Source organism: Ovis aries, chromosome 16, assembly GCF_016772045.2.
Source record: "Ovis aries strain OAR_USU_Benz2616 breed Rambouillet chromosome 16, ARS-UI_Ramb_v3.0, whole genome shotgun sequence".
Lineage (NCBI taxonomy): Eukaryota > Metazoa > Chordata > Mammalia > Artiodactyla > Bovidae > Ovis > Ovis aries.
Window position 1 is genome coordinate 8,856,380 of NC_056069.1, and position 27,463 is coordinate 8,883,842.

At 35.2% G+C, this 27,463-nt stretch overlaps 1 protein-coding gene across 4 annotated transcripts in view; it reads right to left on the reverse strand.

Moving 5' to 3' along the window:
* Positions 1-291: 291 nt before the first annotated feature.
* The window catches only part of TNPO1 (transportin 1), a 91,957-nt gene continuing 64,785 nt past the window's right edge, over positions 292-27,463 (reverse strand). For all 4 annotated transcript variants that reach the window (XM_042233692.1, XM_004016896.4, XM_012096778.4 and 1 more), the window contains exons 11-25: positions 27,100-27,268; positions 23,116-23,268; positions 22,117-22,342; positions 19,796-19,967; positions 18,852-18,938; positions 17,420-17,527; positions 17,130-17,288; positions 16,960-17,047; positions 14,363-14,461; positions 14,075-14,170; positions 11,190-11,265; positions 10,210-10,309; positions 8,101-8,175; positions 6,959-7,101; positions 292-5,935 (exon numbers count right to left, since the gene is read on the reverse strand). In XM_042233692.1, coding sequence (XP_042089626.1) covers positions 6,994-7,101; positions 8,101-8,175; positions 10,210-10,309; positions 11,190-11,265; positions 14,075-14,170; positions 14,363-14,461; positions 16,960-17,047; positions 17,130-17,288; positions 17,420-17,527; positions 18,852-18,938; positions 19,796-19,967; positions 22,117-22,342; positions 23,116-23,268; positions 27,100-27,268 — 1,716 coding nt within the window. In that variant the 3' untranslated portion in view covers positions 292-5,935; positions 6,959-6,993. The remainder of the gene's footprint in view (positions 5,936-6,958; positions 7,102-8,100; positions 8,176-10,209; positions 10,310-11,189; positions 11,266-14,074; positions 14,171-14,362; positions 14,462-16,959; positions 17,048-17,129; positions 17,289-17,419; positions 17,528-18,851; positions 18,939-19,795; positions 19,968-22,116; positions 22,343-23,115; positions 23,269-27,099; positions 27,269-27,463) is intronic.

Here is a 27,463-nt window from a genome sequence, read left to right on the forward strand (position 1 = left end):
AGAGTATCATCTTCCTCCCCCACTGGAAGCTGAACCTAGAATCAACTCTGTAGAAATACATCAATAATAGAAGTTAAATGTGGGGAATATAGATTTTTTACTACACTATACAACTGATGCTCAATTTTAAAAAATAGATGGTGTCAAACAAGAGTGTACTAAAGTGTAAGCTAAAAAAAAGGACCCTCAAAACAAAAACCAAGGAACACAAGACCTATCTGGACCCAAAATGGGGGGAGGAGTGGGGGAAGAAAGCTCGTTTCCTGTCATTAAAAATCAGAGTGAAACATCTATAGTTAAACAACTTTATTAACATAGTCAAGCAGTGATTAACATTCACATCTATTATGTCACATCATACAAATGTAAATACAAAATTACTACAGTACAATATATATTCTCTGCATGATCCAAAATATTTGGTGGCCCCAAAAAACTCTCTTTAAAATTCAGCAGCTTATCAAAAATTAAAACCGTATTCTATTTAAAATGAAGATCTGTTAGCACAGAGTTTGACTTCAAGAAATATCAATTTAGTACAGTTTGAGAAGTTGCAGGAGGATATGTTTGAAGGACACATTCTAACATAGTGTGGCAGGTACAAGAAACATCAGATTTAAAGCTTTTAAGCATAACTCATACAACCTAAGTTGTCAGCAGAAAGATCCAGTTATTTATAACTAAAGCTATAACTACTAAATTATTGCACCCAATATTAACATGAATATTAAGTGTAAAACTGTTTTATAATATGAAGTCATTAACCACGTTTAAACATCTTCTCACAGATGATAATCTATTAAGTAAAATTACTTATACAGTATTGTCTTATTATTATCTCCATAAAACTCATCCAATCTTAATTTGGTTATATATCCACAGAGGAACAATGAGGCAATATGGGGAAAGTACAGCAGAACCCCTTTATGAGGCTGGTATTGGGAAGGACATCACCACTGCCTTATAGGCTAACCATATTATAGTATAAGCTTTTAGGAAGATAACTGGACTTGCAAAATAGCTAATTGTGAAAAATACCAAGCCATCTTCAAGGGGATTCTATGGCAGATGAACAAAAATAGTAATAAAAGGGAAAAATCCTATTTTCCTAGTTAGTGATATAATGCTTGGCAAATAGATTTGGTTTGATTTTAAAATGTACAAGAGGTGAAAAAAACAATCACCACTTTAACTTCCCTCAAAATCATGCACATATTAAAAAAAACACAATACATTCTGGGATACAAATCACAATAAACATGTGTATCTTAAAATTAATAAGCATAATAATTAGGCATAAAGAATCCCTCACATATAATACCAATGGGGGAAGATCTATGTAAGACAGAAAAAATTAGTCAAGTCACCTGCGAAGTGTACAAGTGAAAGAAAATTTTAAATAAGACTGAATTTTTAAGAGACATTAGAAACATCTCTGTATTTAATACAGTATGACTAAGTACTAATATAATGCATTTGCATGGTATTACTAGATAATATTGTTAAACAGCTCTTTATTGATCTGACTTTTATTCTAGATTATTTTAGGCCCTTAACCTGAAGACCATAGTTTGAGTCAAGATTTCAATGCCTACATTGCAGTAACAGTACTAGTAGTGACAGTTAAGTGTTTTCCCCCTTGTATTATTTGAAAAAATAATTCAATAAGCGAAGCTGTGTATAGTTTAAAGGGCTACTAAAGAAAGGATTTAAATTGCAGTTATGCATGATACACTCTTCTCTTGGGAAGAATGTTTTTGCACCGTTATCTGTTAATACATTCAATATGAATAATATAGATGAACTATATGGAGCAAAAAAACCTATTTTTCTTTATGGCAAAGGATTTAAGTTAAATTTAGACTAAAAGATTTAAGACATAATTAGTTTAGTTCTGGCATTTCAGCTATATGCAGGGTAATTTAATACATGACAGAAAATGTTCCACTCCACTATCTTAAAAAGAGTTTGGAGAAAAGGAGAACCAAACTGAATTCACTTTCAAGGTCAACCTGCATGCCAAAGGGCTCGCCAGGAAGGACTTATACCGCCATGGCCTGCTAGACTAAGAATTACAAAATCAGACTAAATGGAAAGAGTCTTCATGAAGTACACTAAAAAACAAAACCAAAGAATTTAAGTATGACGACCCTTTATAAGCATATGTCACCAAACAAAGAAGGATACAAGAGTATTCACCTGAGATAAAACTTGTATCTGAATATTTTATAACTGAGTAGACAAAGCATTTCAATAGAGGAAAGTCAGTTGAGATTATTTTAAAATATACATCTGATCCTATTTTACAATATATGCAATTTAAGCAATTCAGATCAATGAAAAAGTCTTAACAAAAAAAATCACAGTGTTTATCAATGTTAATTACAAAATGTATGCTACTTATTTTGTTTTTAAGATGTAATGGCTTGGTTAAGTGTTTTAAAATCTATTCTTCTGAAATCTAACTTGCGTCACAAAATCAAGTAGCAATAATGTAAAGCATCAGAACTGGCTCTTAAAGATTATTTACATGTTGATTATTTGGGAAATAACCAACCAAAAAATATAAAAAAGTGTGATTTTTTTTTTTACACAGTATGAAGTTATTAAAGAGATTAGACAATACAAAAAGCAAAATTCTTTCCTGAATAAATGAATATCTGTGGCACTAAGTTCACTTACTAATGGACTGTAACATGGAACTGCCCAACATGCATTTAAACTATATTAAATACACTTTCTGTTTCCAACTTAGGTTGATCAGCAGCTTTTGTTCTGTTAGAATCCTTCAAAGAGAGAAGCTCAAACAGGAAAAAGAAGGCATATATAAAACAGTAAACACTGACCTCCTGAGGTTCCTACAACATAAAAATATTCAAGTAGAAAATCTACATCACTTAGCAGCGGCTATTTCTGTAGTTGAGCACACTAACAGCACTTTAGTGTGTAAGGAGCAGATGAAGTAAGCCGTGCTTTAAGCATGCCAAGAGGCAGAAACACTGGAATGTAACAAAGACAAACTCACAATTTCATAGACATTCAGTCAACATTCAAAACTATTAAGACTACACCACAAGAATTAACTTGCTTTATATATATATATATATATCCCATGATGTATTAAGTTTTATCAGAATAAATGCTAAATCAGAGCTTACCTCAAAAGATAACTTAAACTTAAATGGCTTCTGCAAATTCCTATGTTATACTATGTATCTGAAATACAGTTAGGAAGAAACTATAACCTTAAGGGGGGGGAACCCCAAAACCCAACCTCATCTCAGGTTGCAGTCTATTTATTTATATGTTGTATTTTTAAATTAAATTTCAATTTAAAAACACACTGACTATAAAAAGGGGCACGACTGGTTACATATCTAATTAGAAATTAATTTTTCCACTCAATAGGTAACAATAATGCTTTTCAGTCAATACAGAATTGTCAATCACAGGTTTATTGAAGACCGTTTCTGTATGTTTTAGAAGAGTTCTTGAGAATTTTGTCTTTTCTCTCAATTTAAAATCTTTACTACTTATTCCAGAATATTAAAATATCTCCCATATTGAAAAGTTTTGGAGAACTACATATCACTAGAAGTTGAGGATAAAACAGCTACCCTAATCAGGTTTTAAACACTAACTAGGAAGCACATTTTGAGCTCCCAATGAGGCAATGGTACTAGAAAGCAAAATGCTACATACCCTTTGGATCCAACTTACGATTAAAAACAAGTGGACACTAAAAATATGATTTAATTTCAGGCTCTACAGACTGAAATTTGCAAAGCCAAAGCAGAGAAAAGAAGGTGAAAGAACATGTTAAAAAAAATACACACACACACACACAACAAAAACCTTTCTGCATGCTACCATGCATTTGAATTTTTTTGAAACGGTATTTATAAATTCACACGCACACAGCTCAGACTTCAGTGCAATGGCTGTGTCATTCAACACCTTTAGAGGAATAGAACCATGCAAAGAGGAGTAACTGCTTACAAAAATGGTTATTCAGTATTTATTCTGCAATGCAAAGGTGACAAACTAAAATATAAAAAGGTTGTTATGGCTTAACATTTCTGTTGCAGATTAAATATGCAGCATTGAAAAATGGAAAGGTGTGGCTTCATCTCTGACCAGCAGAGTTAAAAAGAAAAATCTCTCCATTTTCCTTCATCATCATGGGATACACTGTTCAGGCAATCCAAATTAATAAAGACTTGCACTTCCATATGGACACAAGATCAAGTGTACCAGTTAGGTTTTCACATTCACAGTATATAAGAAAATACACATGGAAGGAAAAGTAAAGGGTTAACTTAACAAGGATTTATTCACAGGAATACATGTAAGTAGAGAAAAATAACAGAAAAGCTAAACAAATGAAATGAAGAGGATCCAAACCCACTTTCACTCTGTAGCTTTTTACTTGCACCCCGTGTGCAGGTATCTAGGGCACAGAGGGCCACCAACATGCGCCAATACAGTGTAGGAACCCTGCATCACATCCAGTAACTTAAACATATCTTTAAGATCATGCTTTGAACAAAAAAAGAAAGCTCAGAAGGCAATATGTTGAGTGGGAATAAACATTGAAATATAGCAATCATGTCTTCAACTTCTACAATTGTCTTTATGTGCCAACTAACATTTATGCGCCTCTTACAGATCTTTACCATGTAATTTAAGTTTTAGAGAAGTTTTGATAAAATCACTAGTAGCATATAACCATGCAGAAAGCACACCACACTGACAGCACAGAGGCAAAGATTTTGCACAGGTATATCAGCTTTCCACATTGTGCAGGTTACACACGATACAATACCAATCTTATTCCTAACAGATCCTAAAAAGATTATTTCAAGGCCTAGCTGTAAACTACAGTACTTTATATCTATATTCTTAATAAAAAGAAAATTCACAAATCTTAAAAAGGAATTTTAAATGCAGGGCTATATTGAATCGGTAAACTGCAACACAAACTGGCGCCACAGAGGTAACTGAATACCAATCTCACTCTATGTGATGCAAGCATGCTACTCCCCCACTAATTCAAAGTACTTTCAATCACTATGAGCCAGAACGCATGCCTGAACCTTAAACTGCACTTTAAAAAGAACAATATCTTGGCCTAGAAATTAAATCTAACGATGTACAACCATCAAATTATAGCCGCTACGTTAATGTCTTAATGAAAAACCAAGATGCCAATCTTCAGTTCGATATGTCCAGCCCCATTTATTCCTCCCTCCCTGCCCACCCCACAAAGGTAAAAGGAGTGACTCATTTGGCATTTCACAGGGTGCTTCATTGTTTAAATTTGTTTTGTTTTATTTCCAACTTTTTGGGGTACCTTAAATTGTAACTTCCAAGAACCTGCTTCTACTATGGGTAGGCAAGCTGATTTTAACTCGATTAGCTTTCATTTGTGTAGTTCTTCATCAGCATGCAAAAAACAAAGCCCCATCATGTGGGAAATTTTATAAAACCTTTTAAATTAAAAAAAAAAAAAAAAGAAAAGAAAAGAAAAAAAAACCCTTTACTGTCTCTAATCCCCACTCTTAGGTTTCCTTTATTGTGCGCTATAGAATTTCTCTTCTTTCTTATCCCTACGCAGCGTTTATATGGTTCTTGTTTTGGTACAATTCCCCATAATATTCCAGAATGTACTGTTTTGTGAGTAGATAGGTTTTTTTTTGCTTCTTCACATCCAGTGCAGAGTTGTAATTGGAGACAGATTTCCACCCACAAAGGCTCCAGATGTTAAAACGTTTCCCAACATCGACTTAATACAGTGACGGCAACACCTCCCTCCCGCCCTCCCAGTAGGGTTGGGATTGTACTGTATTCCCTACTGGTTTACCCTTCCCCCCTGTAAAGGGTAACATTTTCCCTGGGTGCAGAGGCTCCCTCACAGTCTCCAAGACTGAAGGACCTGTAAGAAAACAAAACAATTTTATACTTAAACAAAACTGTTTCTTTTTTAAGACCAGTGGAACATAAAATGAATCAAGTAATAATACAATCTCTAAAGAACATAAAAAACTGGACCAACTGCCCAGGATCACACTAGTCAGTGAAGCCATGTGGCCTCTTTCTCCTATGGCTCTCAGCTGCCTCTTGCATCAGACACAGAAAGTGATGTCAGGCAGAGAGAGGCGCAGCACTGCAAACAGACGAAATATGGCTTGTAGGATGATGAGTCTAATTCTTTATCCCTATTTGTACAATGGATCTCAATGGCAGCCGTTATTTCTTGAATTAAAACATTATCACCCATATTTCTAATATTTATAAAAGAGCCAACTTAGTGTGTCAGGCAATATACCTAGTCCTGGCACAGTATTTAATCCTTAAAATAACCTAATGAGGGAACTAAGGCTAAAATACGAGAATTGTTAGTTTGACTTAGGTCAGAAAAACTCAAAGAACAAGAGTCCAGGTGGACTTACCTCTTTACCACCCCGAATCAAAAATGAACCTTTCAAAAAACAAACAAACAAACAAACAAAAAAAACAGTGCTGGGCACAAGGTAGGGACTCAATAAAATATAAAGAATAAATATTGAATAATTATTTTTACTGAGACCAAACTGAGCTCCAGTTCTACTTGGGTTTTCCCTAAAGCTCACAACACAGAAAGCTTTTGATATATAAAAGGCTATACTTAAAAAATTAAGAAAAGGACAGGTTGAAATTTAACTAGCGTACCAACTTGGATTTCCTTCTAAGAGGCTTCAAAGTGGAACCATGCATTTTATCTTGCTTTGCTGGTTCATAAATAAATAAATCAATCTTTAGACTTCACATAAGTCAATTTTAAGTCAAATGTAATATAAGACTCTTTTACTCAACCTCTGTGGGAAACAAACAGCTTTTATTCTATTCATGGTAGTTCTAGACTGAAGTCCTAACAAGTTTTTCCATCCTGAAAAATTCCAAATTTCTTACAACTTACCCCTAATTTTGGGACTGCAGCTTAAGTATATGAGATTAAACACCATAAAAAGCTGCAAGACGCTCTTTTAAGGGAAGCGGAAACTGGTCAGAGAAACGCCTCCAATTTTCATCTCCAACTTGATTTTTAAATCCATGAAGGATCTGCAAAAAGTAAATAATCATTAAATAATCAGTAACAAAAGAGGAACTCGTATCTGCATAGCTTCTGAAATCAAACACTATTGATTATTCTAAAATTTTACCCATTTTAAAGTATTCTCAAACTTTTGTTGAAATCTGTTATCATTCCATGTCTTGCCCAAAAGCACCTCACAGGATATACACGCTGCACACTTTGCTTTGAGAAGGTTAGAATTCAGTTAAGTGTCCTAGTAAAAGAAGTACTCTAAGCAACTCTGCCAAAATAGTAATGAGAAGCAAGCATAAAGGTATAGAATCCACCCAAGGGATTAAAATTTTTATGCCATATTTTCAAATGGAAAATATACAAAGCTTTGGGTTCATTGCTGCAACTATATAGTTCACTATTGAGGGGTGACTAGAATTAATCCAAGGAGGGCATTACTGAAACAGACAGGTTTAATCCTTGTTGTGACTACTAGACTGACTTTGTTCAACAGATTATATTATACTCCAATCTTAGTCAGTCATTTTTGAAAATATATCCTACTTTGCATGGGCCTCCCTGATGGCTAGGATGCTACAGAATCTGCCTGCAATGCAAGAGACCAAGGTTTGATCCCTGGGTAGGGAAGATCCCCTGGAGAAGAGAATGGCAACCCACTCCAGTATTCCTGAAGAATTCCATGGACAGAGGAGCCTGGCAATGGGACAGGTTGCAAAGGGTCGGACACAACTGGGCAGCTAACAAACTACTTATTTAGTATAGCTGGGATAATGGGCCTACGTGAGTCAGTGGTACTGCTTGAGAAAACATTTTAAAAGTATGTGCTCTATTGATACAAGGTCACGACTGTATATCAAGAAAAGAAAGTCAACTTCTTTACCAAAACAAAGGTTACATAGTCTACCAACACCTACTCAAAGAGTCTAAGTCCCATATGAAATAAAAAGATAATTTATTTCCCAACTAGGACTGCAACAGTTACAAGATATGTATCATAAAGACTTTTTAGTTACCTTACAGAACATGTCTCTCAGATCATCTTTTGGATTAATCCATGATGCGACAGCATCACAAAAAAATATAAAATCCTGTAACGAGCAAAAAATACACCTTATATTGATACTATACTTGTCAAACACAAGAAAAGACATGTAAACCTCAGAATATATACCAAGAGAATTCTAGGTTAAAAAAAAAAAAAAACTTAACAGCTATGATAAGGAATTGTAAGTGATTTCTTAATGGTTGTCCTTAAGACTCCACCTTATCAAGGAATCTCTAATTCATACAGTTTATATTAGAATTTAGTGCCTTCTTGTATTTCATTTTACATTACAGAACAAAACCCCAGTCTAATGTATACATCAGCAAAGACTGAAAGCATCAAATAAGGACCAGTTCAAAAAACCCTTCATTTATAGAATTAAAGAATTCTATAAATTCAGTAATTTTACAGTTTTGATTGGCTGAGAAATAATTTTAAGCTAGTTAAATATATATCAAATCAACTTTATTTAAAGTATATGAAAATTAATAGGCCTAGGTTTCAAGATCCGTCTTCAGGCAGAAATGTAAATGAAATGACCATTAAGTTAGAACAAAAATTATGCAGTTACCAACAGCATCTAATCCAACTCAACTCAGACAAACAAAAACACTCCCAATGCTCAGACTGTTATTTAAAAGACAATCAGGTTATTCTGACTAAAAGAACAAGATAACAGGTATATACTTGAAATACTTCACGTAAGTATTTTTCAGTCTCAACTATCTTACTGAAACAGTTCAACATACAAAATATTGCTGATGGTGTGAGATGTCGACTATTTTAAATTATACTATTAAATTCAGAGAACCTCATTAACTCCAAAATTCACTAATACCAACATGTACATAAAACACATATTTACGCAAATAAAATGCATGTGCCTAAAATCTATTGTGTATGTGGTTCAGTGCCTATTTTCTACACACCAATTAAAAAATGTTCAAAGCACGAATCTCTTAAAAGTGAAAGGTTTTCTTGAAAACCCTTCTTACACTTTCTTTTCCTTACAATTTGTACCTGTTGAGGAATGTGGGGCATTTAACCTAAAGCCCACAGCCTGTATTTTGTTGATTTCATACATTTGGTATCAATCAACATGTTCCTTTACATTTTACGTGTAAGCTGGATCCAGAGGTTTGATCAGATTCACGTTTGGTATTGTTGCCAAATAATTCTTTAAATGCTAAAGATGTCTAAATATAATCTAAACTAGTATAGGAAACAAAATAAGGATAATAAATCAAAGTTAAAGCAGTTATAATGGTTGACTCAGTACTCTATTTTATTTACTGTATGGATGTGAGAGTTGGACTGTGAAGAAGGCTGAGCGCCAAAGAATTGATGCTTTTGAACCGTGGTGTTGGAGAAGACTCTTGAGAGTCCCTTGCACTGCAAGGAGATCCACCCAGTCCATTCTGAAGATCAGCCCTGGGATTTCTGTGGAAGGAATGATGCTAAAGCTGAAACTCCAGTACTTTGGCCACCTCACGCGAAGAGTTGACTCATCGGAAAAGACTCTGATGCTGGGAGGGATTGGGGGCAGGAGAAGGGACAACAGAGGATGAGATGGCTGGATGGCATCACTGACTCGATGGACGTGAGTCTGAGTGAACTCGGGAGTTGGTGATGGACAGGGAGGCCTGGCGTGCTGCGATTCCTGGGGTCGCAAAGAGTTGGACACGACTGAGCGACTAAACTGAACTGAAGAGAAAGAGTATCCTCCTATTTAATCATTCTCTTAAGTATAGAGAGCCTCAAACTCAGGAAATTTATATTCACTGTTTTAGGAAGCATTTACAAAGTAACTAAATGAGATCTAAAAGGATGAAAGAACCTTTGGCTTCATTCAACTCAAGAATATAACTTTTATTCTTTCAATCTGTTATTATTATAAGCCACAACAGAAAAAAAGATTTAAAAAATAAAAATAGGTATTATCAATTCAAGGTATTAGGAAATATACATTGAAAACACGTTTCAGTATCTTCGTAATTATAGTTTAAAAAATACTTCCCCCTCCTTTAAAGTTTAATAATTCAGAACATTAAAAATTAAAACCTTATGAACATCTTACTTGGATTACTCCACTGGGATTCACACTGATCATGGTACAAATCCCACGAAATGCTGAATCCTTTTCCTCATTGTCCCTTATGTTTCTCAGAGAGGTGCACCTATTAAATTATAGAATTGAGTTTAGCATTTAAGTAAAAAGTAGGTTCAACTACAATTCTAATGGACAGTATTTAATGGAATAAGCACCAGAGTAGAGATAATGTTTATATTCAAAGAATTTTCATAAAGCTTAAGCTTCTCATACTATATTATGTTAGGCCCATCTAGTCTTAATACAGTAAAAACCTTCAAATTCACAATTCTTACCAATAGATTGCATCTAAGTAATAACAACTGATTTTAATCTCCCATTTACACTATTAATTAGCTTGAGCTAAGGTAAATTATCAATTTTTAAAACTGTATTATGACTTGTATTCCATTAAACACTACTAAAAATGACTTGAATTGAAAGACTGTCAGTTGAAAGCAGCAGAACATAGGATATACTGCCACAATAGAAACTATTACTATACAAGTTATGGTGTAGATGTTCAATTTTTACATTAACAAGCAAATAAGATTTTTATACATAACAAATTTAAACATGTATTTCTTAATGCAATCCAAATTTTCAAATTAATTTTAAAAAGGAAACATAATGCAGAAACCTAAAATTTATAGAATTTGCATGCATCTTTATTTTACTGGTGGATATTTAAATGCTTTTTATGTATAATCAGGCTTTTTAACACAGCAAGCATGTGACAATCTTATCCCATGCATCAATTAGTCGTTAGCCACAACATAAAATAAATATACATGACGATGCTACTGGAAACCTCACAAACCCGATAGGACAAGATTAGTCACATGGTTGGCAATGATTAAGGATTGTGATTTTTGTAACCAACTGAAAATATATCTAAAAGTGAGATAGAAAGAGAAAGAAAGAGTGAAGAAAAATGAATTAAAAAAAAAAGATTGAATAATACACACCAGGGTCTTATAAACTGCTGTAGCATGGGGGCCACCTCTTGAGGACAAACGTAACCAAGACGACCAATTGTTATTGCTAAGGTAACGCAATCACGGTTATACACCACCAAACGCCAACCAAGACATGAGCAAATGAGGGGGAAGGAGAAAAAATAAAGAAAAAACAACAAATAACTCAGAAACAGAAACCAACAGAATTTGTGTATGATAATAAACATAAGATTTCACCAGTGCTGTTTATTACCACCCCCTATAATAAGGGGCAGCAACATATATGGCATACTCTTGGAAAAAGAAAAACAAAAGGAATTAAAAAAACTTTAAAGATTGAGAGAACACCAAAAACCATGATGAACTGCTTTTCTCGCTCAATCAAGTGTTATTCTGTTAATAAAAACAATGAGCGGATTAAATAGATATAGATTCTTCCTTCACAGTCAGTTAAAATTCCAGAGTTTAATAATGAAATCTAGTCCCCCCTCCAAGAAATAGTAGTAAATGTAAATGATTACATTTCTGAATTGTCTATTCAAACATACTTCTCAGAAGTTAAAATCTTTCTCACTTCTTCATACTGCTTTTTAAAAGTGACTTTTATTCTTTGCAATTATGTAGGAATTTAATCAAAATTTTGGTATATTTTTGGTTTGTTTACCAACATTTCCAGAATAAGCTAGTGGACCATTTCTTGCCTAACATCAAAATCAACTATCAAATTTTAAGTGTTACGGTACATACTGAATAAATGGATTGGAAAATTGCTGTGCTATGTCAAAATCCCATTCCAAAAATCCCTCTCTCTGATAGTAACAATTCTAATTTCAAGTCCTATTTGACAAAAAGAAAATTAAGTCCACTGTAATGGCATGTGATATGTGGACCAAAGGAACAAATATTTTGTCCTTGCTATGAAATGCACAGCACAAAATGATAGATAATAAAACACATGATTACAACATGCTAATATTTTATTTTTAAAAATCTGAAGTGGGAATCAATCAAATATAAATTTACCATCAAAATTCAGTTAAGTTCTTGAACTTACAAAGAGCTAAAACAAGTGCAACTCAGAACTGCATTCTGCAGTTCATAGGTACGTACATATAAATACATTTATACACAATGGGAAAAAAAATACAAACAGAAAACAAACCATGAGGTGCTTTAATGGTGTTCTCTCAAAAATTTACAGGTTAACCTTTCATAAAAAAAGGGTGGGGGAGGGGGTAAAGAAAAATGTTTAAGGATTACTTGAAGCAAACTACACAGATAATACTAAAATCCAGCAGATTCATATGAAGCAAGAGAAAGAAAACCTATGTTCAAAAGACACAAACTATGCAACATTCTCATTAAACAGGCAAGTATGAACAATCCAATGAAACATGCGATAAAGCAGATGATGGTCCATTGAAAAAGTTCAGTGTAGGATATACTAATTAGAAAAAAACCAAGTAACTGCAAACACTAAGGAATTGACTTTATGAAATATTAAGACAATAGTATTAATAATTAAGTTGCTAAAATCTACAGATATTACCCATAGACAATTTTATTTTAATAATTAATCTCTCCTCCTTTGGGTAAGGAATAAGAGAAGCATTTTCTGCAGTCACTTGCGATAAGAATAATCCAGTGAATCCCAAATGTATTTCTTAAGGGCACAAATTCAATCCATCAACTTGAAAGGCATTATCAACTACCTCTTGATTTACTTAGGGTAGATTCATACTTAGAATATAATCTTATAAATAAAGCCAATTTGTTCAAGGAACTATGCAGCAAATTCACCAGCTGATATCCCACAAGAAACTTTAATATACATTACACTCAACATTTATTTGCAGTTATGCATTCACATTTAAAAATAAATAAGAAGTTTTTAATGTTCAACAGTAATTTTATAATGGCAAGTGTTTCAGATCTGAATGTCATGTATAGGTACTGCATTCTAAAGAGATAAACACCTGACAAGATTTCATAACCATCCTACACATAGGTTTTTGAGCTTTTTAGCAGGAAAATCTCATTCACTTTAAGATACAAACAGTACCCATACAGCCAAACAGCCATATAACTGTTTTATAATTAAAAGACTTCCTTCCATACCAATAATCACATTAGGATATAATAAACTTTCTACAATTAAAAACCATAAAATTAAAATACCTTTGAAGAGAAATTTATTTAGAAAAACTTATTTAAATCTTTGTCCAGTATTTTGGTAAGGCATTCATTGGCTATGACTATACTGCTGCAACTGTCTTAGTATATGAAGAAAAAGACATGCCTGATTGAAAACAAAATTCATACTTTAAAAAATTATTAGCAAAAAGGCAGAGCAAGAAGAAATCACCCTGCAATGTGTTCTATAGTATGGAAGGTATTCTTTAATATAAACATGCTCTCTATAAAATGCAAAAGAGAAACAAGCCTTCTGAATAAAAATCCCACAAGATACTGCTCAAGTTCCCAATTTGAAGAAAAGTATACAACAAAATACAAAATACGTATGCCATTATTAACAGACTAACTACCACAATACAATCTATTTGGGGTTACATTTTTATATATTAAAAAATTCTCCCCAGCTAGCAGTTACTCTGAATTAATGAAAAATTCATATAGTTATCTGAGCTGGGGTCCACTTTAGGGAGTATTAAAACACTGTAGCAGAGGAAAAAGTGTTTTTTGGAAAGTTTCTGGAAACTGGCTATGGAATGAAGCTCAAACAGTTCATTTCATGACTGAGAATCCCAAACACCCATTAATTAATAAGCTGGGTTTCTAAAGCTAGCTTTGCTTTGGTTTCTCTACGCATCTTAACTTAAAATGACAAGGCAGATCGTTTTCTCTTCACCGTTAACAGTTCAGTCGTATGGTACCTGTATTCTCTAACAACGTCTTTGGTGTGTTGGGTCTGTTAATGATTTCTACAAGCTGGTGCAACACCATAGGAATGTAAGGCTGCATCTCTATACCTAGATCATCCCCGAGAGAGAAAACAAAAAAAGAAACATTTCATTGTTAAAATATCAATGGAAAATATGCTGCCCCCTTTACTGTGATATGTTATATATTTACATAGGTAAAGCTCATTAGAAAAAGGCAACTACAAAAATATTAAGTTATCTAAAAAGTGTTATGGGGGGGGGGGAGTTCAGAAATCTTACCCATTTGAATGGAGATCTCTCCAATTGCCCATGTGGCATTATTGCAGACTGAAATGAATTCTGGATTAAGGTTGGTTCCCAATATTGGCATGAAATCAGCTAGGTAAAAAAAAAAAAAAAAAAAGCTTTAGTTTTGTGCTTTAAAGGAAATCTACCAGATGGAAACTGAAACCTAGGCAAAACATAACCTTTAAAAAAACAAAGTGTTGGCAATAATTATCTTAAGAAAATGAAGGAGGAAATATCTAGCCACTGAACTTTCATGTGAAGTAGCCCCAGTTTGGTTTCATTTTAAGTATCATTAAAAAAAGTTGGTCAGAGTAATTTCTCTTGGCATCAGACAGAAAATTTAACTTTAAATATTTCACTTTAAAAGTGAAAATATGATACAACAGGACCTTCTTCAAAGCTGGTTTTTCACACACACAGAATTTTTTATATCGATGATTTTGGTTTTTATTGTAACGTTTACTCTTATGTCAGACTGTGGTCTCTGAATATCATCTTCCGTTTAAAAGGAAAAATGGAATGTTAGGAGTTCATGCTGACACTCAAATAACTAACACAAACAAAAACCAAACTCTTGAAATATAATACAGGACTTGTGCAAGATGCTGGGAATCAGTTCGTTCCCTTCAAAACTGGTAAATAAAGATAAAGAAACAAGCAATAATCCTGCCTGTTCTATATGAACAAAGTCAGGCACTCAGTCACGTTTAAATCTTTGCGACCCTATGGACTATAGCCTGCCAGACTCCTCTGTCCATAGGATTTTTCAGACAAGAATGCTGGAGTAGATTGCCATTCCCTTCTCCAGAGGATCTTCCCCACACGAGGACTGAAGCTGGGTCTCCTGCATTACTGGTAGATTCTTTACCGTTTGAGCCACCTATGGGCAGTAATTTATTGATATGGGAATATCTCTACATAAGTATTCTCTCTACTGAATGAAGAATTAGAATATCATTTTTTAATCCCTAATAAACCAGCTGATTTCACAATTTCTCAGTCTCGGCAATACTGATAATCTGGGTCAGATTATTCTACTGTAGGGGGCTGTCTCATGTATTATAGGATATTTAGAAACATCCTTCGCCCCTACCCACCAGACACCAGTAACACCTCCCCTGTGTAACAGTGTCTCCAGATATTGCCAAATTACTCTTGAGAAAACTAACCTAGAAAATAATCCAGTTTGTAACATTAAAAACAGAAAACAATCAGACATTGTGTATCTCTTGAAGAAGGTACTTGACCTATAAAGTCTCAAAAAAAAAATCTTTTTGTACAAATTTAAACTCAAAAACTTCCATCAGGGGGAAAGTATCTGCAGAACAAGGTTTTCCCTAAAGCAATAATTCACCATAATTTCATTTAGAGTAGGTAGGCTTAAACTTGATGCCTTACTTTAATACATCATAATTAATGTTATTATTCAAGTTCAGAAACACATTACTGAAAAATACAACTGGCAATTGAGTGAAGGTCAAAAGATAAAACCTTTTGGTTCTAAAATAAGTTCGGCTCTGGGGGATGTAGTCTACCACAGTATGACCACAGTTGAGAGAGAGAGAGAGAGAGAGAGAGAGAGAGAGAGAGAGAGAGAGAGAGAGAGAGAGAGAGAGAGAGAGTGTGTGTGTGTGTGTGTGTGCAGTCACTCAGTCATGCCCAGCTCTTCATGACCCCATGGACTGTATGGACACCAGGCTCCTCTGTCTATGAGATTTTCCTGGAAAGAATACTGGAGTGGGTTGCCATTTCCTTCTCCACGGAATCTTCCCAATCCAGGGACAGAACCTGTGTTTCCTACCTACAGCCTCTGCACTGGCAAGTAAATTCTTTACCACTGAGCCACCTGGGAAGTTCACAGTTAACAATACTGTATTGTTTATTTGAAAGTTGCTAAGATAGTAGATCTTAAAAGTTCTCAATCCACACACAAGTCTTAATATATGTCAATTTCATCCTAAAAAAAAAACAAAACTGGAGGGGGGCCTCCCAAAGCACACTGTATCAAACCAAAAAAAAAAAATTAAAATGAATATTTTAAACCAAGATTAAATGATGGGATACGGAAATGAAGAAAATTGACCAAAATCTGACTTAATCTATGGGTCTGACAGTAATTCAGGTTACATTATTCAAGCAATTGCTTATTATCTTCACAAAAGGCTAAGACAAACACTACGCCACTAAAACAGGAAAAAAAAATTCATTTACTTTTAAGAAAACTGAAATTTCCCATAGTTTATGCTGATTTATCATGAGAAAACCTGATTATATTATTATTTCTGGGTACCTCCACCAATAAGAAAGAGGCCATTTAAGAAGTATCTATGAACTATCTCTAAAGCAATACTTTTCCAACTTTTCTCCAACAACATGAACACCTAATAAGCCACTGAAATGATGGTGAATTCAAGGAAACAAGAGAATAGGGGTTTCCAAACCACCTGCTTCAATCAGAGTAGATTTAACCAGTAAAATGTACATTAATACATGTCAGGATTTCATTAGACTTCAGTTTAATAATAAAAACCACAGCTGATGAAAAATAATGTTAAAAACCACATCACAGCAATAGAAAATATTCATACCTATACAAGGTTTAACATGCTGAAAGCAAGCTTTTGTCAGGTCACCTAGTAGGGCGAAGGAACTCTGTCGAACCTCTGGCATTTTATCCTGCAAGAAAGCGGCAGAAATTAATCCCAATGTGACACAGAGAACTAGAAGTTTCTCTTCACTTTAATTCAGTAAATCTCACCTGCATGCACTGATACATTAGTGTTAGAATGTTACTTCGTGCTACCAGCTGTTCAATGTTGCCTCCAAGTCCTTCAGCCAGGCCACTGAGTAAATCAAGGGCCACTATCATAAAATCTTTATCTGGCGCCTCATATTGATCCGGTTGAGCATTGTTCAGCTGAAATTACACACAATTTTTTGAAAACTTACTTTAAAGCAATTACTGAAAAAGCTTTTATGCATTACGCCTATCCTTAGAAAAATGTTTCTGATGCCAAGAAGGGAGAGATAAAAAACTTTTTTAAATACCATGGCTTGTGCAAGAGTCTTCTGTACTAGGTTTACGCAACGCTGATACACAGGTTCACAGTACGGAAGGAAGCCAGACTGCAGAGCTGTGGCAACTGAAGACAGGCACTGGAAAGGATAAAGTAGATGCATGTAACATCTCCAGGTATAATTAAGATTATGATAAATGCTTGAAAGCATACTCAATAAAATCCTGGTCATTTCTACTCTTTAAGTTTACTAGCTGGTCAAGGGAGGTTTCCTCAGAAAAAAAAGTTAAGGTTTCTATAATGAACATTATCTTTCAGGAACAAATTTCAGTATTAAGTATTCCTAGTTTTTTTCCTCAAATATGTGAGATTTATTTAGCTTCCCATCTTGGTCAATAATGTGGGTAGATCTCAGAATATGGGCACATTCTGAGCCTTGCCTGGAAATAAATATATTTAGCTATAAGTATTCTTTTTATTCTGTTGGGCCCAGAATTAGCCATTGTTCTTTGTCACAGAAGTTTTTACTTTGTTGGGTAGGGACCATTCAAGGCAGAAGTGATGACCCCTGAAATAACAGGGGAGACTAGAATGACTGATATGGCTCTATCAAAATCAATTCATCCAGATTTAAGTTGCCACATCTGAGTGAGTGTTCAGTTATTTGAATAGCATATAAACTTGGCAGGGGGAGGTGTTTAAAAAAAAGTATTAAAATACATGAAAAAACTTCAAACTATACAAAAAAGGTGTCGATGCTACTTCACATGTATATGAGTATATATATGCATAAACGATAAAGGAATCTAAGCTATATCAATTATGACGTGGCTTATATCTACATAAAGAAATACAGTTAAGTAGAAATATATATATATATACACACTCATATGGAAAGATCTCCAAGGATAATTTACTATCAAGTACAACAGGTTAGAAAACATAAATTCAATAGTTTGTCCCTGGTGGCTCAGCGGTAAAGAATCCGCCTGCAATGCAGAGACAAGGTTCAATGCCTGGATTGGGAAGATCCCCTGGAGGAGGACATGGCCACTGACTTCAGCATTCTTGCCAGGAAAATCCCACACAGAGGTAAGAGGTACCTGGTGGGCTACCCTACATGCGGCGGCAGAGTTGGACACGATGGAAGAGATGGAGCACACAGGTCAAGTTATATGGAGCTGCACGTTTATTCAGCATTTTAATAGAAATGGTTCAGAATGTAAATTAACACTTATTACATATAGTCATTATAGGTCTGAATATGTGTTTTTTTGATGAAAAACAGGTTAACTAACTGTTGCCAGCTTAGCATACCTCTGGAGAAGGGAATGGATACCCACTCTAGTATCCTTGCCTGGGGAATTTCATGGACAGAGGAGCCTGGAAGGCTACAGTCCATGGGGCTGCAGAGTCTGATGCAGCTGAGTGACTAACACACATACGAATGGTTAACAGCATACCTCAAGTAAAGGGAAGAGATCTTTATCTTCATCCTTTAACATGTTCCATTTCTGGATCAGTGGAGGCATTAGCATCTGGATATATTCCTAAATTACAATGATGAAAAACACAGAAAGCTCCACTATCATATGTAAACAAGTCCACGAAAACTAAAATCCATTTAGAATAATTGTATAAAATTTTTACGGAAAGAATTTTAAGACTTATTCTTTGAATTCTTTTAGTTCCATGACCTGTGATACGTAATATGACTTGCTGTTCAGTAGGTTATAAATGACAGATAAATTTATTGAAGACATTGTAGAAAAAGATTCATAATCATTTAAATGTTCTTACTAAGAAAGAATCCCTGCAATCAAATCAATAAACAGTCATCATGTAAACTGGAGCATAGATTCCAAGTAGTCTAATCTAAGATATTAGGAAACCCCCTACCAAACAAAACCAAAACCACCATCAAAGCAAACCCACAAACAAGTGTCCTACACCAAGTGTTAAGCATAACCTATAAACACAGACTATTTCTTAAGATGTTTTACAGGGTAATCATAAACAAGAAGTCTATTCTTCAGCAGGGGATTTCAAGCTACATTAAAATTCAAATATTAAATCCCATTTAAACAAATGAGATTCACCCATCTCTTCTATTCTTAACTCTGAAATCCAGAGTATAAAACGTTTATCCCCTTTCCTTTTGTCACTCTAAAATGTGTTGGTATATTCATGTGATAAGCTGCCCTAATTTTCACACCCTGCACGTATTTCTTTTTTTTAATATTATTTAAAAGTAAGTACACTTGCTATCTTTTTCAGCCCTATATTCTTAAAGCCGCAAACACTAAGTGTTCATACCTCCCTAAACATTTTTCAAATACATGACACATTGAGTATAACTATGCTTTATATTTGATTTTTCTCATAATGGTTCATCACAGATACTTACAGGTTTGTTTAAGTGATGTCCTACTGAGTCTGCTAAAGTTCCTATGGCATCATAAAGAATGAGCAAGTTCTTATGCTGGTATTTACTAAATGCGAAGACCAAGGTATCAAGTATATAAGCAAGGTAAGGAACAAGTTCTGTACAAGCCTCCTCTTCAAGGGTAGCAAAGGCACTATAATTTAAAAACGGAGAGAGATTACTCTTGTAGAAAAGAAACAGTTCACAACAGAGACAAGAAATTAAGTATAGAGTTTAAAGAATACTTATTTACAAGCACATCTCCCAACCTCACCACACCAGATACTTATTTTTATCATTTCCTTCCCATTCCTTACCACTTATTTCAAAGAGATTGACACTTATGGGTATCTGCTTAACTACAATGGTAAAGTCGAAAACTGCTGGTTCAATCAACAGTTTATTTGGTGTTTACTACTTATTTAGTGACTGAGGGCTGGGGACAAAGCAACGAACAAAACAATGTCCCCTTTCTCAGGGAGTTTACATTTTACTGATGTTCCAGACGAATGACACCAGAATTAAAACTATTAAAACTTATATTACCATATGTAACATAGATAGCCAACAGGAATTTGCTGTATGTTTCAGGAAACTCAAATAGGGGTTCTGCATCAACCTGGACAGATGGGATGGGGCAGGAGATGGGAGGGAGGTTCAAAGGGAGGGGATGTATATTCCTATGGCTGATTCATGTTGAGGTTTGACAGAAAACAACAAAATTCTGTAAAGCAATTATCCTTCAATAAAAAAATAAATTAAAAAAAAAAAAATCTCTTCAACCTTCATTTGCATACCAAGCGCCACAAAAAGATAGAAGCAGCTTTAACAGTGTGTTTGAGATGTCTGAGAACACAGCAGTATCACGGTCTCTCAAGTGCTTCTCTTACTGGGAGAGGGAATGAGGTGCTGGCAGCCACACATTTTCAACTGCAAGAATAAATTCCAAAGTATCTAATACACGGCATGGTGATGACAGTTAATACAGCACTGAGTACTCAAAAGCTGCTGAGTTACCTATGTTAATCATGGTGAGTGTTCTACCATATTTATGTGTATCAAATCAACATGTTGTATATTGAAGTTTTGCAATTATGTTTGTCAATTTTTCCTCAGCAAAGTCTAAAATTTTTTCTCTAAGCCCTATACTATACATGAGAATGCACAAAGCATTTGTTATTAGAAATTTGTTTACTTGTAGCTTATTTGTTAGGACAAATACACAAGAAAGGAACAAACTCTAGGGTCTCAGGGCGATTACTTCAACTTATACCTAAAGTTTTCTTGACTTTAAGGTGTATCTGGCCCTTCATTTGTGAAATTAAGGTTACAGTAATCTCTCCTAGCCAGACAGGAATTTCCTAAAATGATAGGCTTAAGCCATTTGTTAATTAAAGTCTTGTTCATTAACACTGAACTATATTTCTTTCATGACACTTTCCATAATTACTTACTAGCCTATAAATTTTAAGATGGCAGAGACTGTACACACAATATTTTATATAAGTCCAACAATTAGTAAAAAACCTTGCAGAATGAAACATCTACCAGAAACCAAATATAATGTGTACCCTCCCTTCCCTTGAAAAAAAAAATGGTGCTATTAATCACCAAAGCTCCCTTGTTTAACTTTCATATCATTATGAATTTGAACTCTTTCAAATCTGGTAGAGTCTAACTACACTGAAACTTACTTTACTCTTTTTCAGCAGCTATTTCTTCCTTATTAACAAAGTAAACAGTAGGAGCAATTCTACTTGAAAAATTAAGAACTATAAACATAAATGGCAAGCGTTTTTAGAACATGAAGATTTCTTCCAGAAAACTGAAATATTCATAGTAATGAAACCACTGATCTGATGAACAGACAACCCCAAATGCAACTGACAAAAGTGGTTACTGGAGTTGAACCACGGTGGCAGATGGGTGGTCACCACGGGACTTCCTGAGGAGTTATGGAGCTGACTGTAGACTAAAAAAGTCAATCCTGCTCAAACTTTTCTATTTCTCCAAGAATAGGACTCTTGCCACAACCACTCCAAATATCTGTGGTAATGAGGGTGAAAGATAATGCTAATGTTATAGGTAGTGAGGAAAAAAAAAAATTGAAAATAGCAAATACAAATCTCTAGTGAAGAGTCTCACTTGGATTTGCAAAACCATTAGCTGGAAGATACGGATAACAAAAAAAATCCCATTAATAGTTTAATATCAACATTTCATCATAGGCTTGAAAATTAGTTTCTCCCTGAAATCCGCACACTCCCTTCTCCCACCATGAACAATTTAGGAATTTGTCCTACCTGCAGGCAGCTTCTTGTACTCTCTTGTTGCTATCCAGGATACGTTTTAGCAGTTCTGTCATTAATGGCTTCAGGTACGTGTCTGGGGGCTGGCTGACTACCCAGTGTGCATAGCGGCTAAGAGTCCAGCACGTTATGGAACGCACAAGAGCCTTTTTATCAGAGAGGCACTGAATAAGGTGAGGAATGAGCTCAGGTAGGTATGGAATCATGCCTTGCATGCAACCTAGGAAAAAAAGCCCAAATACTTCAGGAAGTGCTCAAACTTGGTTAAAATTATTTAAGTTAAATATTAAACTGATAGATGCAGCAATGAAAAATATTTAATCATTTCTATTCTAGTAAGTATATTTAATAATGTTTCAAAACTTTTAAATAACTGAAATGAGAGCTAACTGCTCTTAAGTATCTTCTAGTAGGGTTCACTGTTCAGTCACTCCCTCGTGTCTGACTCTGTGACCCCATGGACTGCAGCACACCAGGCTTCCCTATCTTCCTAGTAGGGATAGGAAAGCTCATTTTACTTCTGCTACAGAAATTATGCAAAATGCTTCAATTTCTTATAGATATTTACATCTAGGAAAGAATAATAATTCTTTCTAGGGTCAGTGACACTTGACTTACATTCCTTACACCTACATATGAAGTTATTTTTCTAGCAACAGGGATGTTTCCGAGATCAGGACCCTCTCATTCTGTTCTCTTCATGACAACAAAAGCATTTGCAAAATATCTGGCTGGGGCTATAAGTCACTCTATGGTTGTTTAATAACAATTAACTAGCTCAAAAGTACAAACTCATTCTAAGATGGCTTTTAGACCTCAAATATCCTTTTTAAGGTTAATATGGATCACAGTCTTATCTACCTCAACAGTCTTATCTTACTAGGAACACAAATCAGTAAACAAAGTATGTGAGTCGTTTCTGCTTAATTAAAGTAGCCATGTCACATTAGCACCTACTGAGGACTTGACAGTTTAAGTTTGACTCAGACTTACCTTCAGCAATTGCTCCTAAAACCAAGATGCCTGATTCTTTAACAACCCATTCATGATGAAAAAGTAATTCTTTCAAAAGGGGCAAAATATGTGGCAAAAGTTCATCACGATATACATTTGCAAGAACATCTAGGGCGGCTGCAGAACATTTTCCTAAGGAAATATTTAATTCAAAAACGTTATATTAACTTCTACTATCATTCAGTTATATAACTATAAATCTATCTATATGTAGATAAAATTTGTACATTTTTACCTCTACGAAGTTTTAAAGAATTCAATTAAATAGGAGGTAATCACAAGAAAAAAAAAATTCTATTGACCAAGACACTTTATGACCAAGAATCAGTAAACTAATCATGAAAATATTTTGTATATGACTACCATTATTTTTTTTTAAATAAAGCTGTTACACTGGGCAGAAATAACACTTTACTCATCAATAAGGATCTTAGTTAAACTCTATGGTAGTTTCACTCATAAATATTACACTGCCATGAAACAAAATGAAATCTTTAAGTACTAATACAGAATGAGTTGTATGATGTGCAGAAAAGAATTAGCAAAGTATACACAATCTGATTTCACTTCTGGAAAATCAGCTTCTCCTCCAGAAAAGAAGATGCAGGCATACCTCAAATACTGCACGCTCAATTCTAGATCACTGCAATGAAGTGAGTAAAATCAAACTTTTTGTTTCCAAGTACGTATAAAAGTTATGCTCAAGTTATAGTGTTATTTATATTAAGTGTGCAATAGTCTTATGTCTAAAAAAAACCAGGTATACACCTTTACCGATACACACTTTATACCTAAAAAAATGCTAACCATTACCTGCAGTTTTAACATTGCTTCCTTGCTAAGCATAATCATTTCTAACTTTTTACTTAAAGTAAGAGATATGCAACTCTTCCCTTCACTTGAACATTCAAGAGGACACTGAAAGGTTATTAACTGGTCTAATTTCAACAGTGTTGTGTCTCAGAGAACAGGGAGGCCCAAGTAGAGGGGGAGAGATGGGGAATCGCCTGTGGACAGAGCAGTCAGAACACATAAAACATACATACAGTCCTCTGTCTTATGAGCACAGCCCATGGAGTCCCAAAACAATTGTAACAGTTAACATCAAAGACCACAGATGACACACTGTCATAACAAATATAATAACAAAACAGTTTGAATTCTTATTCCAAGAATTACCAAAATGTGACAGAGATACAAAGGCGAGCAAATGCTACTGGAAAAATGGCACCAACAGACTTGATCAATGCAGGGTTGCTACAAACTTCACTTTATTTAAAAAAAAAAATGCATTATCTATGAAGTGTAAGAAAAAACTGTAGCAGACTGGTTCCAAACTGGGAAAGGAGAACGTTAAGGCTGTATATTGTCACCCTGCTTATTTAACTTATATGCAGAGCACATCATGCAAAATGCTGGACTGGACAAAGCACAAGCTGGAATCAAGATTGCTGGGTTTGAAATATCAATAACCTCAGATATGCAGACTACACCACCTTAATGGCAGAAAGCAAAGAACTAAAGAGCATTTTGATGAAAGTGAAAGAGGAGAGTGAAGAAGTTGGCTTAAAACTCAACAATCAGAAAACGAAGATCATAGCATCTGGTCCCATCAATTCATGGCAAATAGATGGGGAAACAGTGGAAACAGTGACAAACTTTATTTTTGGGGGCTCCAAAATCACTGCAGATGGTGACCGCAGCCATGAAATTCAAAGACGCTTGCTCCTAGGAAGAAAAGTTATGACCAATCAAGATAGCATATTAAAAAGTAGAGACATTACTTAGCCAACGAAGTCCATCTAGTCAAAGCTATGGTTTTTCCAGTGGTCAGGTATGGATGTGAGAGTTGGGCTATAAAGAAAGCTGAGCGCTGAAGAATTGATGCTTTTGAACTGTGGTGTTGGAGAAGACTCTTGAGAGTGCCTTGGACTGCAAGAAGATCCAACCAGTCCATCCTAAAGGAGATCAGGCCTGAATATTCATTCACTCTAATCCTTTGGCCACCTGATGCCAAGAACTGACTCATTTGAAAAGACCCTGATGCTGGGAAAGATTGAAGGTGGGAGAAGGGGACGACAAGGGATGAGATGGTTGGATGGCATCACCAACTTGATGGACATGAGTTAGTAAACTCTGGGAGTTGGTGATGGACAGGGAGGCCTGGCGTGCTGCAGTCCATGGGGTCTCAAAGAGTCGGACACCACTGAGTGACTGAACTGATGAAGAGTAAGAAAGCAAAGCGTGACAGACTAAGGTAAGCCTGTAGGTGTTTATGGAAAAACATACAGATGAGTGAAAAGAAGTCCCTCCCCAATGCAATATACATTATTACTTTTGCAGTTATCTACATTAAATCTTAATTCATCCTCCTCCTAACCTTACAGCTGGTATACAACGGGAAGTAATTTGTGATAGTAATGAAGACCTTGGGTTTTCTTGTTCTGTAACATATGGCTTCCAGAACTACTTGTGCCACCAGAACTAGCTATGCTAACCTTGGGCAAGTTTCTCTTTTTGCAGTATCTTTGCCTGCCTAAGGCTGTTGAAAAGATTACACGTGATATGCATACAAAGCCCCTGGCTTAGGGCTGGGCACTCTAAGGAATTGTTAGTTACAGGGAACTAAATGGGAGTAACCAGCATTATTCCAAATGAATGACACAGTTAACGACGATCATTTACGTCCTTAACCATGCCATCAGTTATTAGAAATCTCAGTCTTCTGAATCACAGAGTGGTTCTTACTGGTGGTGACTTTGTGTCCCAGGGACCATCTGGGAATATCTCAAGACACTGCTGCTTGTCGCAATTGTATGTGTATTCTCCCTCTAATCTCCTGCGCTACTGCCATCTACTGGAGAGAGATCAGGGATGCTGCTCAGAATCCTGTAATGGGCAGGACAAGCCCACAACAAAGAATTAGTGGCCCAAAACATCCAATGTGCTGTGAACTACAGAAGTAAAGATTTAAAAACCAGCAACCAAGCAAAACCGAAACACAGGTGTCGAGGTTCTCCACAGAATTATCTAATTAGTGTGTGTGGCCCACAACACAGGCTGAACAGATGATATGGATTTGTAGCTAATATTGAAAACAGAAATTTTAAAAATCCTATTTGGAAGTCTGGATGAGAAAGGGATTTACATTATCTTAGAAATATGCATGATAATCAACCAATCCTCATGCAAATTATGACATACAAAAAAAAAAGTTACGAAAACAGGAAAAGCCACGGCCAATGTTCCTATTTCGTATGTATTTTGCATCAAACATACATTCTGCATCCAACAAAACACTTTGAGAAGGAATATCATGACAAGCAAATGAAGAACAGACCCATCAGGAAGAAACAAAACAAAGCCACAGTAAGATCATTACTTCACACCCAGAAGAAGACACTCAAAAATTACTGGCAAACATGTGGAGAACCTGTAGCCCTTAAGACACTGCTGGGGGAAAGCAAACAGCAAAGTAAGTGTGAAAAATAGTCTGGCAGTACCTCAAAATATTGAACATAAAAGTTTCCATGCGATCCAGTAATCCTATTCCTGGGTATATACCCAAGAGAACTGAAAACTTAGGACCACATACACCTTACGTTAACTGTTCAGCACGACTACTGACAGCGGCCAAAGAGGGGAAAGAAAATGTCCATCTGCTAATGAACAGATGAATCAGTCACAAAGACCACTTTTGTATGATTCCACTTATAGAAAATGTCCAGAGGAGCTCAGAATATGGGAGTGACTACTAAGTATGTAGTTTCTCTTAGGGTGACAAAAATGTTTCAAAATTTACTGAGATGATGGTTGCACAACTCTGTGAATACACGGAAAACCACTAAATTGTATTCTTTTGTATGGTTAAGTGAACTGTGTATGAGGGCACTGTAGGATGTGAGTTATTTCTCAACTAAACTGTTATCCAAGCAGGCGACTGTGCTTCTCTCTCTGACTTACTTAGATTCCAGTCAGAAATCGTGTCATCGTCATCAATTTCATCGTCGTCGTCCTCCTCCTCTTCAATTCCATCTTCATCATGCTGCTGAGCCACTGTCCTTGATCGATGAAACCGTGGCCTGATATCTTGCTCACTATCAGGAATTGTTTCATCTTCTTCAACATCACCCTGTGTATTTTTTAAAAGGAAAATTCTGGTTATATTCATATAAGTTAATAGTATGTATATGGGTAAAAGAATGAGAATATTCACAGAGAGCATGACATATGATTCTGAAATATGGCTGATGCTTGAACAGTATGGGTTTGACCTGCAGGCCAACAGATAGCGTGACATGATTCTGAAATACAGTTGATGCTTGAA